General features: G+C 41.4%; 1 protein-coding gene across 1 annotated transcript in view; it reads right to left on the bottom strand.

The window, feature by feature from the left end:
- Nucleotides 1-419: 419 nt before the first annotated feature.
- Nucleotides 420-17,404, bottom strand: part of LOC141270509 (uncharacterized) — a 35,560-nt gene continuing 18,575 nt past the window's right edge. The window contains exons 2-7 of the mRNA XM_073680521.1: nt 7,154-7,304; nt 6,845-7,024; nt 6,638-6,761; nt 6,450-6,547; nt 6,161-6,251; nt 420-2,689 (exon numbers count right to left, since the gene is read on the bottom strand). Coding sequence (XP_073536622.1) covers nt 1,179-2,689; nt 6,161-6,251; nt 6,450-6,547; nt 6,638-6,761; nt 6,845-7,024; nt 7,154-7,304 — 2,155 coding nt within the window. The 3' untranslated portion in view covers nt 420-1,178. The remainder of the gene's footprint in view (nt 2,690-6,160; nt 6,252-6,449; nt 6,548-6,637; nt 6,762-6,844; nt 7,025-7,153; nt 7,305-17,404) is intronic.

The raw sequence follows: 17,404 nt of genomic DNA, 5'->3' as shown, positions 1-17,404 counted from the left end.
CAATCACATTGGGGAGGGGCACACGGCAGGGATGCCCCCTGTCTCCCCTCCTTTCCGCGATGGCCATTGAACTTGTGGCCTGTATGTTGAGTGCTAGTCCGGATATTGTAGGCTTTAAATATGGTATCTTAGATGAACGAGATTCACTCTATGCTGACGATTTACTGATATATATACAGGGTGGGCCTTTTATATGGATACACCTAAATTAAATGGGAATGTTTGGTGATATCAACCTCCTGTTTGTGGCACATTAGTATATGGGAGGGGGAAAACTTTTTCAGATGGGTGGTGACCATGGCGGCCATTTTGAATTCTGCCATTTTGGATCCAACTTTATTTTTTTCAATGGGAAGAGGGTCATGTGACACATCAAACTTATTGAGAATTTCATAAGAAAAACAATGGTGTGCTTGGTTTTAAAGTAACTTTATTCTTTCATGAATTTTTTACAAGTTTATGACCACTTATAAAATGTGTTCAAAGTGCTGCCCATTGTGTTGGATTGTCAATGCAACCCTCTTCTCCCACTCTTGACACACTGATAGCAACACCGCAGAAGAAATGCTAGCACAGGCTTCCAGTATCTGTTGTTTCAGATGCTGCATATTTTATTTCAAACTAGGAAACATATTGCATCCAAATGGATTAACCCCTCACCTCCAGAAATTAGTGAACTCAAAAATAGGATAAATAATATCAGATTAGAAAAAGGGGTATATAAAAAACATAACTGAATGAATACATTTGAGAAAATATGGGGCTTATGGTTGGATACACCTGGAATGCCATCAAGGGGGTTATTGTTGGAGAGACAATTTGACTTATGGGAGAAGGGGGGTATTGGCGAGGTCTAATGTTTCATTGTAATGTGTACTGGAATTCCTTAACATGTGGTATGGGTAATATAGCACACCTATATGTGTATAGGATTATAATGTTTATTACAATATTATGGTTATATAAGAGATTTCAAGAATGTGGAATGTTAATTGTAAGATATAGTAACTGCAAGTTATCAGATGGTAATGGGCAAGCTGAAAGGATATATAGGAGAGATGCATATATGTGATCCCTATGGTATGTTATTTTATTATTGTATGTACTGGTTTCTTGTTTTTAAAAAAAAAAAAACTAATGAAAAAAATCTCAAATGTATTGGATTAAAAAGAAAAAGATTAGGAAAAAGGCTTCTCCCCTGTGTGAGTTCTCTGGTGATTAACCAAAGCTGATTTCTGATTAAAACATTTCCCACATTCTGAACATGAAAAAGGCTTCTCCCCTGTGTGAGTTCTCTGGTGCTTAATCAAATCTGATTTCTGGTTACAACATTTCCCACATTCTGAACATGAAAAAGGCTTCTCCCCTGTGTGGGTTCTCTGGTGAATAATCAAAACCGATTTATTGTTAAAACATTTCCCACATTCTGAACATGAAAAAGGCTTCTCCCCTGTGTGAGTTCTCTTGTGGCAATCAAGAATCATTTTACGATTAAAACATTTTCCACATTCTGAACATGAAAAAGGCTTCTCCCCTGTGTGGGTTCTCTGGTGATTAACCAAAGCTGATTTATGGTTAAAACATTTCCCACATTCTGAACATGAAAAAGGCTTCTCCCCTGTGTGAGTTCTCTGGTGCTTAATCAAATCTGATTTCTGGTTACAACATTTCCCACATTCTGAACATGAAAAAGGTTTCTCCCCTGTGTGAGTTCTCTTGTGGCAATCAAGAGTCATTTTAAGATTAAAACATTTTCCACATTCTGAACATGAAAAAGGCTTCACCCCTGTGTGGGTTCTCTGGTGATTAACCAAAGCTGATTTCTGGTTAAAACATTTCCCACATTCTGAACATGAAAAAGGCTTCTCCCCTGTGTGAGTTCTCTTGTGGCTATCAAGAATCATTTTACGATTAAAATATTTTCCACATTCTGAACATGAAAAAGCCTTCTCCCCTGTGTGGGTTCTCTGGTGGTTAATAAATTCTGATTTCTGGTTAAAACATTTCTCACATTCTGAACATGAAAAACGCTTCTCCCCTGTGTGGGTTCTCTGGTGATTAATCAAATTTGATTTCTGGTTACAACATTTCCCACATTCTGAACATGAAAAAGGCTTCTCCCCTGTGTGGGTTCTCTGGTGATTAACCAAAACCGATTTATTGTTAAAACATTTCCCACATTCTGAACAAGAAAAAGGCTTCTCCCCTGTGTGGGTTCTCTGGTGGTTAACCAAAACTGATTTATGGCTAAAACATTTCCCACATTCTGAACATGAAAAAGGCTTCTCCCCTGTGTGGGTTTTCTGGTGCTTCACAAAATCTGATTTCTGGTTAAAACATCTCCCACATTTGGAACAAAAAAATCTATTGTCCACTGTGTGAATTTTTTGATGTTTAAGAATAGACTTTTCGAGGGTAAACCTATTTCCATTTTCTGAAAGTGAAAAAGTCTTCTTTGCTTTAGGAGCAGTTCGTTTTTTAATGCTTATTTTTTTATTTTGACTTTCCTTAGTAGTCTGTAATGAATCAGAAGACAGGACCTGTATCATAGGATCAGATGATTGATGTTTGCTGTGAAGCGATGATGGTATATCTGGAGTAATGATATTCACTTCAATTGTATCCTGCGGGATCTCAAGATCGTCAGATTTAAAAATCTCCTGTCCCTCTGATTTCCTGGTACAGTCATCTGCCAAGAAAAAAAAACAATTATCAATTTTGAATAAAATATCCTTGAAATTTATATTTTTGAACATTTCTACTTAAAATGTCTGTAGAAATGACAAGTTATTGACAGAATAACAGTGAAACGTGAAAACCTCATAGGATGAACCAGTAGAGCGTGGTGTTCAACTGTTTGCTCATTCAGGCTCCAAAATATGGAATAAGACGCCATCAAAAAATGTTATGTAGGCGAAAATAATACCAATAAAAACTTCTACTCATCAATAACCCAATCCAGTAATATCCGCTCTCCCAAAGTCAAATCTCCCCCTCGCTTCTGAGTCTTGCACCCAAACCACAATTATCATCCATGTATTTGGCATTACTATAGTGAGAAGAACCCACTTAATTTACGCTGTGTGTCTCCTGGAGCACAATCTGGCCACTATGTGTTGGGTATTAAAATAGTATATTTGCAATTTTCACTCTTCATTATCCACTGCGTGCTAATTTCCAGAAGGTGCCTGTGGAGTCAAAATAGTCACTACTCCTATATATTAATTCACTGAGGGTTATAATTTCCAAAATGGAGCCACTTTATGGTGATTTCTACTGCTCTGGTTTTCTGCCATTTTGTCATATTAAGGTTTCTGTAAATGGTGTGTCCCATCTCCTCTGGGATCTGCTCCTGCGACGTCTGCTTCTGTGACGTCTGCTTCTGTCACCAGGAGCCACCTTAATCATTCTGCAGGTGGCACTGGTGATGAGGGATGTTAGAACCAGAAGCTCTGGGTGGCACAGAACTTATCCAGCCACTACCATTAGGATGCCTGGGAGCTGTAGTACCATCCAGTCTGGCAGTATGGGTTGTGTGTGATGCAGATGGAGTAACCTCCTCCCTGCTTCAGCCAATTCGAAAGCACCACACCCTACTAAAGCTGGAAGCATATTGCCGGAAGCTGCCAGATACAGCCTTGTCCTCCTCTACTTCAGTCCTCTGTGCTCAGCTCCTGGTTTGTGTATTTGTTTCCTGTTGTGACCTCGGCCCGTTTACTGACTACTCTTGTGTCTTCTGATTTTGTATTTTCTCTGCCCTCCTGGTTCTGACCTGGCTACGGGACTATTCTTCTTGGGTTTAAAAGGTGATGAGCAAGGCAATCCCTGGGATCTGGAAAATGGAGTATATAGCGCCAAGTTTGTTTGTGGTAGCCATGTTTTGAGTAGCCAGGTGACCATGAACAGTGCCCCCTTCACATTGTGTCTGCAATCTATTCCAGCAAGATCTGCCTTCAAATAGCTAAATGTCGCTCCTTTCCTTCTTAACCTGCCTCCCAGTAGTGTACAACCATATATAGGGCATTGTCACATTCAAGAGAAGTTGGAAAATAATTTGTAAAGTCCATTTGTTTCCTATTATGCTTTGTGAAGAATTCCAAAGTTATCACCACATAAAGTGACACATGTCAGATTTAAAAAATGGTAACAAAGAAAATGACGGCACTTCCACTACAAGAAATAGGTGTGAACAGGTGCTTACTAAGAGCAGCTACCTCCATATATAATGAACAAATACATTTTTTCATTTATTTCTATTTTCTACAGCGGTTATGCTATTCATATTTCATATCTATATACTCAGAGTTACAGTGTGCTACTTTATTTGTTCATTATATATGGAGGTAGCTGCTCTTAGTAAGCACCTGTTCACACCTATTTCTTGAAGTGGAAGTGCCGTCATTTTCTTTGTTACTAGATTTAGCGTTGACTGAGCACTCCACCCCCACCCCCATGCCGCAGGTGGTTTTAAATGCATCAGGATCTGTCTTTCCCACACATAAGCAGACTGAGGTCTCTTAGAGAGGTATTCACATTGGTAGGTCCTGACATCGAGAAACGCCTTACCGCGGCTGTCAGGTACACATGAATTGGCCAATTTATGCGCTAAGATTTCTCATTTATTTACAGCAGTAATGCTATTCATTTTCCATACTTCATATTTACATGCGCTAAAAAAAAATTTTCAAAAATTTTTTCATTTATTTCTATTTTCTACAGCGGTTATGCTATTCATATTTCATATCTATATACTCAGAGTTACAGATTTAAAAAATGGGGCCTGATTGGGAACAGAAAACTGGCTGCGGGAAGAGGTTAAATCAGAGTATTTTGGGCACTAACTACTGTAGTCAAAAGCAGTGACTATAAACAATAACACATCTACTGAAATGATCAAACTCAACAGTCTCCATCAGTAAAAAAAAGAGTAACAAGTATAGGGCTCGGTGGTTCTTCGTAATCTAAACTATCGTAAGGGCCAATATTTTCTGTCAGATGAGTTTCAAGAAGAAATATTAGACATTGAAGGAGAACTTTTTATAAATAGTGCAGAGCTGAGGAGTCTTAAGTTTAGCCCTCGGGCATTGGGAAGACGTAATGGAGACCTTCTTTTAAAGACTACCAGGAAGTTACAGAGGCAAATCCCACCACAATAAAGCTATCACACAAAATGAACCTGGAAAAAAATACAGAATAAAAGATACGTTACATCCCAAACAACAATGTATGTATCAGGGGAGAGCTCCAACACTAAACCGGAATTGCACGCATTTATTGTGGACCATTGAAGCTACTATGACTCCTGAGCAGGAGAGTAGAGAAAGTATTAGCGCCCCCATTTCAGGAGAGATTGTGCAGTAATCTGAATTCCTTAGGATTGAAAGCATAATGGAATTTATGACGTGGAGTGAATCCATGAAACCAGGGCTGGAGCCACCACATCTCCTGCAGGCGTGAATAAATGTATATTACATCCATCAGCCACGCACAGCTTAGAGATATATCATGGCACAGGTGTAATGTTTTCTGTATAGTTTATCACAATCCTGTTTGAAGTTAGTTGGTTTGACAAGAAATTGAAAAGTCAGGATAAAGGGAAACTCTGTTGTTATTGTACAGAAATTCACACTTGGCCCTCACTGCACATTTAATGTTGTCGATCAAAAAAGTGAAGTTTGGCCAGAAAGACTGGACCTGGTCTTGTAGGGACCATATGAGCACATTCAGCAGCACAGAAGGGAGAGGAGGTAGATTCATCCAATAAGATATCAGGGATCTAGGAAGCAAACAGCATCATTACCCTCCACTTTCTCTTACAGGTCCATCATAATTTTTCTTCAAGTGATTTTCTCACTTGTCAGCACATTCTGCGTACGCTGCCATTTGGCTTTGTAGTTTACAGATCTGGGCAGGTAATGGTCAGTGTCTACTAATCCCTGGGGGTAGGTGGATCCTCCAGGTTGTAAGTTCCATAGAAAAGGGCTTTCACAACTATACAAAGTAATGTGAACATTTTTGGATGGAGGAAAATGTTGTGGTCTAGAGGTAAAATGGTGATCACACGATTATGACAAGGCTGGACTATACCACCGATAAAGCAGCCACAGCCAGTGACTGAGAAGAATCTGTGACTTCACTGCATTTGGTGGTTACTACTCACCTGGGTAGTCATATGTGGGAATCTCCTCCTTATACCGCTCATCACCCCTCACATATGTCCCTGTAGTATTAATATGGGTCAGATCTTCACCCTGGAACAAATATTGTAAAAGTCACAGACAGATGGAGAAGTCACATCCATGATCAGCTCTAATCCTGCCATCTCCACCGTTCTCATTACACAAATATAAAACACATAATACTGGTGGATAAAACAAGACTGAGCACAAGACCTTCACAGCCACCTACACATCATAGGGGAGATCTCATGACACTTTCTCTCCATCTACCTGATGATCCTGAGGAACATTGGGATCTTCTTGTTTACAGTCCTGTGGAAGAAGAGGACGGGGACATCTCTCTGGTGTTGTCCTCTTACTGGATAGATCTGGAGGAAACATACAGGGACTGAATTCATTTTTTACACATAATTAGATAAGATAATTATAGGCTGTGTGTATTTAGTCCTGTCTATTACCTGGTGATGTGAGGGGCTGGGGAACCTCCATCATGACGTTCTTGTACAGATCTTTGTGTCCTTCTAAATACTCCCACTCCTCCATGGAGAAATAGACGGTGACATCCTGACATCTTATAGGAACCTGACACATACAATGATACCGTCATCCCCTCGATCCCTTCATAGCATTACTGTATAATGTCCCAGCATTCCCAGCAGTGTCACCTCTCCAGTCAGCAGCTCAATCATCTTGTAAGTGAGTTCTAGTATCTTCTGGTCATTGATGTCCTCATGTATCAGGGGGTGAGATGGAGGTCCTGTGATTGGGCTCAGGGGTCTTCCCCATCCCTCAGACACAGGGTCCTGACAGCGCTCACTAGAGGTCTTCTTCACTACTGTGTAATCCTAGTTATGGAGAGACACATTAATAAATCTCCCTCCAGACATTTTCAGAGTCCTCACCTCTCCAGTTCTGTCCATCTGTTATTCCCATAGATAAGAATGATGTAATGTGACGTCATCAGAATCTCTCACCTCTCCAGTAAGCCGGAAGAGGATCTCTAGGGTGAGGTGCAATATTCTCTCTGCCATCTTGTCTCTGTCCATATCCATCCTTGATAGGTGATTCAGAAAAATTTTCTTAATATAGAAGATCTTCACTGAGAGGATCCGATATTGTAGAGACCTGAATGAGAAGAAGATGAGCCGATGTAACATCATAAAGATCCTGTGTAATAATACAATTACTGGAGACAATAAGGGAAATATATCAGAAGATGTGTAGATGTTATATTCTCTAGTCTTTTATGGACTGGAACATAAGTTGATTTGCTGACTAAGTTGGCCACTGCTTCAGTAAGAATCACCCAGAAACCCAAGCAGCAATGGTATTTTTATTATTTTACAACATTCTGCTTTTGTCCCTGACATACTAATAAAACCTATATATTTTAGGCCACAGACAACAAGCAGTTTCTTCCTCGGAGTCTGCAGCTGAATACATTTCTTATAGACTCATCTTCCATAATGCTAATTCTTGTCATATACATTACACGTGACATGAGAAATAACAACTTCATGATGAGGACGAGATCTTCATCTTCTAATACGGCTCTAGAAACAAATTTGGCCAGAGTCCGTCACTAACTACATCATCACCGGCTGTCTACATGAATGTTTCCCGTCTTTCCCAGGTTATAATCTTTTATCACGTTAGATCTCATTTATAGGAGCTTGTTTGTAAGAACACCAAGACAGGAGTTATTTGATGCTAATGTCTCCATGTACAGTTGTTTAGCATTTTCCTGTAGGCTTCCATATATTACATGAAAAACACTAAAAAAAGAAAACCAAGTGTTAAAACATAAAATAAAATTGGGGATGGCGGCACTGTGACAACATTATACTGTATGTGAGGGGGATGGCGGTACTGTGAGAACATTATACTGTATGTGGGAAGATGGCGGTACTGTGAGAACATTATACTGTATGTGGGAAGATGGCGGTACTATGACAACATTATACTGTATGTGGGAAGATGGCAGAACTGTGAGAACATTATACTGTATGTGGGAAGATTGCGGTACTGTGGGAACATTATACTGTATGTGGGAAGATGGCGGTACTGTGGGAACATTATACAGTATGTGGGTAGATGGTGGTACTGTGGGAACATTATACTGTATGTGGGTAGATGGTGGTACTGTGAGAACATTATACTGTATGTGGGAAGATGGCGGTACTATGACAACATTATACTGTATGTGGGAAGATGGCAGAACTGTGAGAACATTATACTGTATGTGGGAAGATTGCGGTACTGTGGGAACATTATACTGTATGTGGGAAGATGGCGGTACTGTGGGAACATTATACTGTATGTGGGTAGATGGCGGTACTGTGAGAACATTATACTGTATGTGGGAAGATGGCGGTACTGTGAGAACATTATACTGTATGTGGGAAGATGGCGGTACTGTGGGAACATTATACAGTATGTGGGAAGATGGCGGTACTGTGAGAACATTATACTGTATGTGGGAAGATGGTGGTACTGTGAGAACATTATACAGTGTGGGGAAATAGAGGTACTATGAGAGCATTATACTGTATGTGGGAAGATGGCGGTACTGTGGGATCATTATACTGTATGTGGGTAGATGGCGGTACTGTGGGATCATTATACTGTATGTGGGTAGATGGCGGTACTGTGGGAACATTATACTGTATGTGGGAAGATGGCGTTACTGTGAGAACATTACACTGTATGTGGGAAGATGGCGGTACTGTGGGAACATTATACAGTATGTGGGAAGATTGCAGTACTGTGGGAATATTATACTGTATGTGGGAAGATGGGGGTACTGTGAGAACATTATACTGTGTGTGGGAAGATGGCGGTACTGTGACAACATTATACTGTATGTGGGAAGATGGCGGTACTGTGAGAACATTATACTGTATGTGGGAAGATTGCGGTACTGTGGGAATATTATACTGTATGTGGGAAGATGGCGGTACTGTGGGAACATTATACTGTATGTGGGAAGATGGCAGTACTGTGAGAACATTATACTGTATGTGGGAAGATGGTGGTACTGTGAGAACATTATACAGTGTGGGGAAATAGAGGTACTATGAGAGCATTATACTGTATGTGGGAAGATGGCGGTACTGTGGGAACATTATACTGTATGTGGGAAGATGGCGGTACTGTGGGAACATTATACTGTATGTGGGAAGATGGCGGTACTGTGGGAATATTATACTGTATGTGGGAAGATGGCGGTACTGTGAGAACATTATACTGTATGTGGGAAGATGGCGGTACTGTGGGAATATTATACTGTATGTGGGAAGATGGCGGTACTGTGACAACATTATACTGTATGTGGGAAGATGGCGGTACTGTGAGAACATTATACTGTATGTGGGAAGATGGCGGTACTGTGGGAATATTATACTGTATGTGGGAAGATGGCGGTACTGTGGGAATATTATACTGTATGTGGGAAGATGGCGGTACTGTGAGAACATTATACAGTGTGGGGAAATAGAGATACTATGAGAGCATTATACTGTATGTGGGAAGATGGCGGTACTGTGGGAACATTATACTGTATGGGGGAAGATGGCGGTACTGTGAGAACATTATACTGTATGTGGGAAGATGGCGGTACTGTGAGAACATTATACTGTATGTGGGAAGATGGCGGTACTGTGAGAACATTATACTGTATGTGGGAAGATGGCAGTACTGTGAGAACATTATACTGTATGTGGGTAGATGGTGGTACTGTGGGAACATTATACTGTATGTGGGAAGATGGCAGTACTGTGAGAACATTATACAGTGTGGGGAAAAAGAGGTACTATGAGAGCATTATACTGTATGTGGGAAGATGGCGGTACTGTGGGAATATTATACTGTATGTGGGAAGATGGCGGTACTGTGGGAATATTATACTGTATGTGGGAAGATGGCGGTACTGTGAGAACATTATACAGTGTGGGGAAATAGAGGTACTATGAGAGCATTATACTGTATGTGGGAAGATGGCGGTACTGTGGGAACATTATACTGTATGGGGGAAGATGGCGGTACTGTGAGAACATTATACTGTATGTGGGAAGATGGCGGTACTGTGAGAACATTATACTGTATGTGGGAAGATGGCGGTACTGTGAGAACATTATACAGTATGTGGGAAGATGGCGGTACTGTGAGAACATTATACTGTATGTGGGAAGATGGCAGTACTGTGAGAACATTATACTGTATGTGGGTAGATGGTGGTACTGTGGGAACATTATACTGTATGTGGGAAGATTGCGGTACTGTGAGAACATTATACAGTGTGGGGAAATAGAGGTACTATGAGAGCATTATACTGTATGTGGGAAGATGGCGGTACTGTGGGAACATTATACTGTATGTGGGAAGATGGCAGTACTGTGGGATCATTATACTGTATGTGGGAAGATGGCAGTACTGTGGGAACATTATACTGTATGTGGGAAGATGGCGGTACTGTGAGAACATTATACAGTGTGTGGGAAGATGGCGGTACTGTGAGAACATTATACTGTATGTGGGAAGATGGCGGTACTGTGGGAATATTATACTGTATGTGGGAAGATGGCGGTAATGTGAGAACATTATACTGTATGTGGGAAGATGGCAGTACTGTGAGAACATTACACTGTATGTGGGAAGATGGCGGTACTGTGGGAATATTATACTGTATGTGGGAAGATGGCGGTACTGTGAGAACATTATACTGTATGTGGGAAGATGGCGGTACTGTGAGAACATTATACAGTGTGGGGAAATAGAGGTACTATGAGAGCATTATACTGTATGGGGAAGATGGCGGTACTGTGAGAACATTATACTGTATGTGGGAAGATGGCGGTACTGTGGGATCACTATACTGTATGTGGGAAGATGGCGGTACTGTGAGAACATTATACTGTATGTGGGAAGATGGCGGTACTGTGAGAACATTATACAGTGTGTGGGAAGATGGCGGTACTGTGAGAACATTATACTGTATGTGGGAAGATGGCGGTACTGTGGGAATATTATACTGTATGTGGGAAGATGGCGGTACTGTGAGAACATTACACAGTGTGGGGAAATAGAGGTACTATGAGAGCATTATATTGAGAGGCTTAATGTCCGCAGTCGCTCCTGTGACCGGGCCCAGCCACCACCAGCCCCTGCTGCAGCTGGATGTGTGTTCTCGGACTGACATTCAGCTGAAGTGCCACAATACACGCTGCCGACCAATCAGAGGCCAGCAGCTGACATCGGCATGTACGTCATTAGGGGCGCGTGGAAGTAACATCATGCTCTCCTGTCGCTTCCAGCTGAAGTCAGCGGCAGCTCCAGAAAAGACACCGCGCGGCGAAGGAGCGGAGAGAAGGTGAGTGTAATGTTTTCGTTTTTTTAAATCAGCGAGTACACGGTGCCCTTAGCCATACTACTACATGTAAGACTATGGGCTGTGTATTATACTACATGGATGACTATGGGCTGTGCATTATACTACATGGATGACTATGGGCTGCGCATTATACTACATGTACGGACTATGGGCTGTGCATTATACTATATGGATGACTATAGGCTGTGCATTATACTACTACATGTACGGACTATGGGCTGTGTATTATACTACATGGATGACTATGGGCTGTGCATTATACTACATGGATGACTATAGGCTGTGCATTATACTACTACATGTACGGACTATGGGCTGTGTATTATACTACATGGATGACTATGGGCTGTGCATTATACTACTACATGTACGGACTATGGGCTGTGTATTACACTACATGTATGGACTATGGGCTGTGCATTATACTACATGGATGACTATGGGCTGTGCATTATACTACATGTATGGACTGTGGGCTGTGCATTATACTACATGTATGGACTGTGGGCTGTGCATTATACTACATGTATGGACTGTGGGCTGTGCATTATACTACATGTATGGACTGTGGGCTGTGCATTATACTACATGGATGACTATGGGCTGTGTATTATACTGTATGGATGACTATGGGCTGTGCATTATACTACATGTACGGACTATGGGCTGTGTATTATACTACATGGAGGACTATGGGCTGTGTATTATACTACATGGATGACTATGGGCTGTGCATTATACTACATGTATGGACTATGGGCTGTGCATTATACTACATGGATGACTATGGGCTGTGCATTATACTACATGTATGGACTGTGGGCTGTGCATTATACTACATGGATGACTATGGGCTGTGCATTATACTACATGGATGACTATGGGCTGTGTATTATACTACATGGATGACTGTGGGCTGTGCATTATACTACATGGATGACTATGGGCTGTGCATTATACTACATGTACGGACTATGGGCTGTGCATTATACTACATGGATGACTGTGGACTGTGCATTATAATACATGGATGACTGTGGGCTGTGCATTATACTACATGTATGACTATGGGCTGTGCATTATACTACATGGATGACTATGGGCTGTGCATTATACTACATGTATGGACTGTGGGCTGTGCATTATACTACATGGATGACTATGGGCTGTGCATTATACTACATGGATGACTATGGGCTGTGTATTATACTACATGGATGACTGTGGGCTGTGCATTATACTACATGGATGACTATGGGCTGTGCATTATACTACATGTACGGACTATGGGCTGTGCATTATACTACATGGATGACTGTGGACTGTGCATTATAATACATGGATGACTATGGTCTGTGCATTATACTGTATGGATGACTATGGGCTGTGCATTATACTACATGTGTGGACTATGAGCTGTGCATTATACTACATGGATGACTATGGGCTGTGCATTATACTACATGGATGACTGTGGGCTGTGCATTATACTACATGTATGACTATGGGCTGTGCATTATACTACATGAATGACTATGGGCTGTGCATTATACTGTATGGATGACTATGGGCTGTGCATTATACTACTACATGTACGGACTATGGGCTGTGTATTATACTACATGGAGGACTATGGGCTGTGTATTATACTACATGGATGACTATGGGCTGTGCATTATACTACATGGATGACTGTGGGCTGTGCATTATACTACATGAATGACTGTGGGCTGTGCATTATACTACATGAATGACTGTGGGCTGTGCATTATACTACATGTATGACTATGGGCTGTGCATTATACTACATGTACGGACTATGGGCTGTGCATTATACTACATGTGTGGACTATGGGCTGTGCATTATACTACTACATGTACGGACTATGGGCTGTGCATTATACTACATGGATGACTGTGGGCTGTGCATTATACTACATGTATGACTATGGGCTGTGAATTATACTACATGAATGACTGTGGGCTGTGCATTATACTACATGAATGACTGTGGGCTGTGCATTATACTACATGGATGACTATGGGCTGTGCATTATACTACATGAATGACTGTGGGCTGTGCATTATACTACATGTATGACTATGGGCTGTGCATTATACTACATGGATGACTGTGGGCTGTGCATTATACTACATGTATGACTATGGGCTGTGCATTATACTACATGAATGATTGTGGGCTGTGCATTATACTACATGTATGACTATGGGCTGTGCATTATACTACATGGATGACTATGTGCCGTGCATTATACTACATGGATGACTGTGGGCTGTGCATTATACTACTATGTATGACTATGGGCTGTGCATTATACTACATGTACGGACTATGGGCTGTGCATTATACTACATGGATGACTGTGGGCTGTGCATTATACTACATGGATGACTATGGGCTGTGCATTACACTACATGGATGACTGTGGGCTGTGCATTATACTACATGGATGACTGTGGGCTGTGCATTATACTACATGAATGACTGTGGGCTGTGCATTATACTGTATGGATGACTATGGGCTGTGCATTATACTGCTACATGTACGGACTATGGGCTGTGTATTATACTACATGGATGACTATGGGCTGTGTATTATACTGTATGGATGACTATGGGCTGTGCATTATACTACTACATGTACGGACTATGGGCTGTGTATTATACTACATGGAGGACTATGGGCTGTGTATTATACTACATGGATGACTGTGGGCTGTGCATTATACTACATGGATGACTATGGGCTGTGCATTATACTACATGGATGACTATGGGCTGTGCATTATACTACATGGATGACTATGGGCTGTGCATTATACTACATGGATGACTGTGGACTGTGCATTATACTACATGGATGACTGTGGGCTGTGCATTATACTACATGTATGACTATGGGCTGTGCATTATACTACATGAATGACTATGGGCTGTGCATTATACTGTATGGATGACTATGGGCTGTGCATTATACTACATGTGTGGACTATGAGCTGTGCATTATACTACATGGATGACTATGGGCTGTGCATTATACTACATGTATGACTGTGGGCTGTGCATTATACTACATGAATGACTGTGAGCTGTGCATTATACCACATGTATGACTATGGGCTGTGCATTATACTACATGGATGACTGTGGGCTGTGCATTATACTACATGTATGACTATGGGCTGTGCATTATACTACATGAATGACTATGGGCTGTGCATTATACTGTATGGATGACTATGGGCTGTGCATTATACTACTACATGTACGGACTATGGGCTGTGTATTATACTACATGGAGGACTATGGGCTGTGTATTATACTACATGGATGACTATGGGCTGTGCATTATACTACATGGATGACTGTGGGCTGTGCATTATACTACATGAATGACTGTGGGCTGTGCATTATACTACATGTATGACTATGGGCTGTGCATTATACTACATGTACGCACTATGGGCTGTGCATTATACTACATGGATGACTGTGGGCTGTGCATTATACTACATGTATGACTATGGGCTGTGCATTATACTACATGAATGACTGTGGGCTGTGCATTATACTACATGGATGACTATGGGCTGTGCAATATACTACATGAATGACTGTGGGCTGTGCATTATACTACATGGATGACTATGGGCTGTGTATTATACTACATGGATGACTGTGGGCTGTGCATTATACTACATGTATGACTATGGGCTGTGCATTATACTACATGCATGACTGTGGGCTGTGCATTATACTACATGTATGACTATGGGCTGTGCATTATACTACATGGATGACTGTGGGCTGTGCATTATACTACATGTACGGACTATGGGCTGTGCATTATACTACATGTATGGACTATGGGCTGTGCATTATACTACATGGATGACTGTGGGCTGTGCATTATACTACATGGATGACTGTGGGCTGTGCATTATACTACATGGATGACTATGTGCCGTGCATTATACTACATGGATGACTGTGGGCTGTGCATTATACTACATGTACGGACTATGGGCTGTGCATTATACTACATGTATGGACTATGGGCTGTGTATTATACTACATGTACGGACTATGGGCTGTGCATTATACTACATGTAGGGACTATGGGCTGTGCATTATACTACATGTATGGACTATGGGCTGTGCATTATACTACATGGATGACTATGTGCCGTGCATTATACTACATGGATGACTGTGGGCTGTGCATTATACTACTATGTATGACTATGGGCTGTGCATTATACTACATGTACGGACTATGGGCTGTGCATTATACTACATGGATGACTGTGGGCTGTGCATTATACTACATGGATGACTGTGGGCTGTGCATTATACTACATGTACGGACTATGAGCTGCGCATTATACTACATGTACGGACTATGGGCTGTGCATTATATTACATGTACGGACCAGGGGCTGTGCATTATACTACATGTACGGACTATGGGCTGTGCATTATACTACATGTACGGACTATGGGCAGTGCATTATACTACATGTACGGACTATGGGCTGTGCATTATACTACATGTAGGGACTATGGGCTGTGCATTATGCTACATGTATGGACTATGGGCTGTGCATTATACTACATGTAGGGACTATGGGCTGTGCATTATTCTACATGTATGGACTATGGGCTGTGTATTATACTACATGTACGGACTATGGGCTGTGCATTATACTACATGTAGGGACTATGGGCTGTGCATTATGCTACATGTATGGACTATGGGCTGTGCATTATACTACATGGATGACTATGAGCCGTGCATTATACTACATGGATGACTGTGGGCTGTGCATTATACTACTATGTATGACTATGGGCTGTGCATTATACTACATGTACGGACTATGGGCTGTGCATTATACTACATGAATGACTGTGGGCTGTGCATTATACTACATGAATGACTGTGGGCTGTGCATTATACTACATGGATGACTGTGGGCTGTGCATTATACTACTATGTATGGACTATGGGCTGTGAATTATACTACATGAATGACTGTGGGCTGTGCATTATACTACATGGATGACTGTGGGCTGTGCATTATACTACATGAATGACTGTGGGCTGTGCATTATACTACATGGATGACTATGGGCTGTGCATTATACTACATGGATGACTGTGGGCTGTGCATTATACTACATGTAAGACTATGGGCTGTGTATTATACTACATGGATGACTATGGGCTGTGCATTATACTACATGGATGACTATGGGCTGTGCATTATACTACATGGATGACTATAGGCTGTGCATTATACTACTACATGTACGGACTATGGGCTGTGTATTATACTACATGGATGACTATGGGCTGTGCATTATACTACTACATGTACGGACTATGGGCTGTGTATTACACTACATGGAGGACTATGGGCTGCGCATTATACTACATGTATGGACTATGGGCTGTGCATTATACTACATGGATGACTATGGGCTGTGCATTATACTACATGTATGGACTGTGGGCTGTGCATTATACTACATGGATGACTATGGGCTGTGTATTATACTGTATGGATGACTATGGGCTGTGCATTATACTACATGTACGGACTATGGGCTGTGTATTATACTACATGGAGGACTATGGGCTGTGTATTATACTACATGGATGACTATGGGCTGTGCATTATACTACATGTATGGACTATGGGCTGTGCATTATACTACATGGATGACTATGGGCTGTGCATTATACTACATGTATGGACTGTGGGCTGTGCATTATACTACATGGATGACTATGGGCTGTGCATTATACTA

The sequence above is a fragment of the Phyllobates terribilis genome, unplaced genomic scaffold (genome assembly GCF_046119375.1).
Source record: "Phyllobates terribilis strain yellow unplaced genomic scaffold, ASM4611937v1 Scaffold_5__5_contigs__length_657084704, whole genome shotgun sequence".
Lineage (NCBI taxonomy): Eukaryota > Metazoa > Chordata > Amphibia > Anura > Dendrobatidae > Phyllobates > Phyllobates terribilis.
Note: the sequence above shows the minus strand (reverse complement) of the source record. Positions and strands in the feature narration are given on the sequence as shown.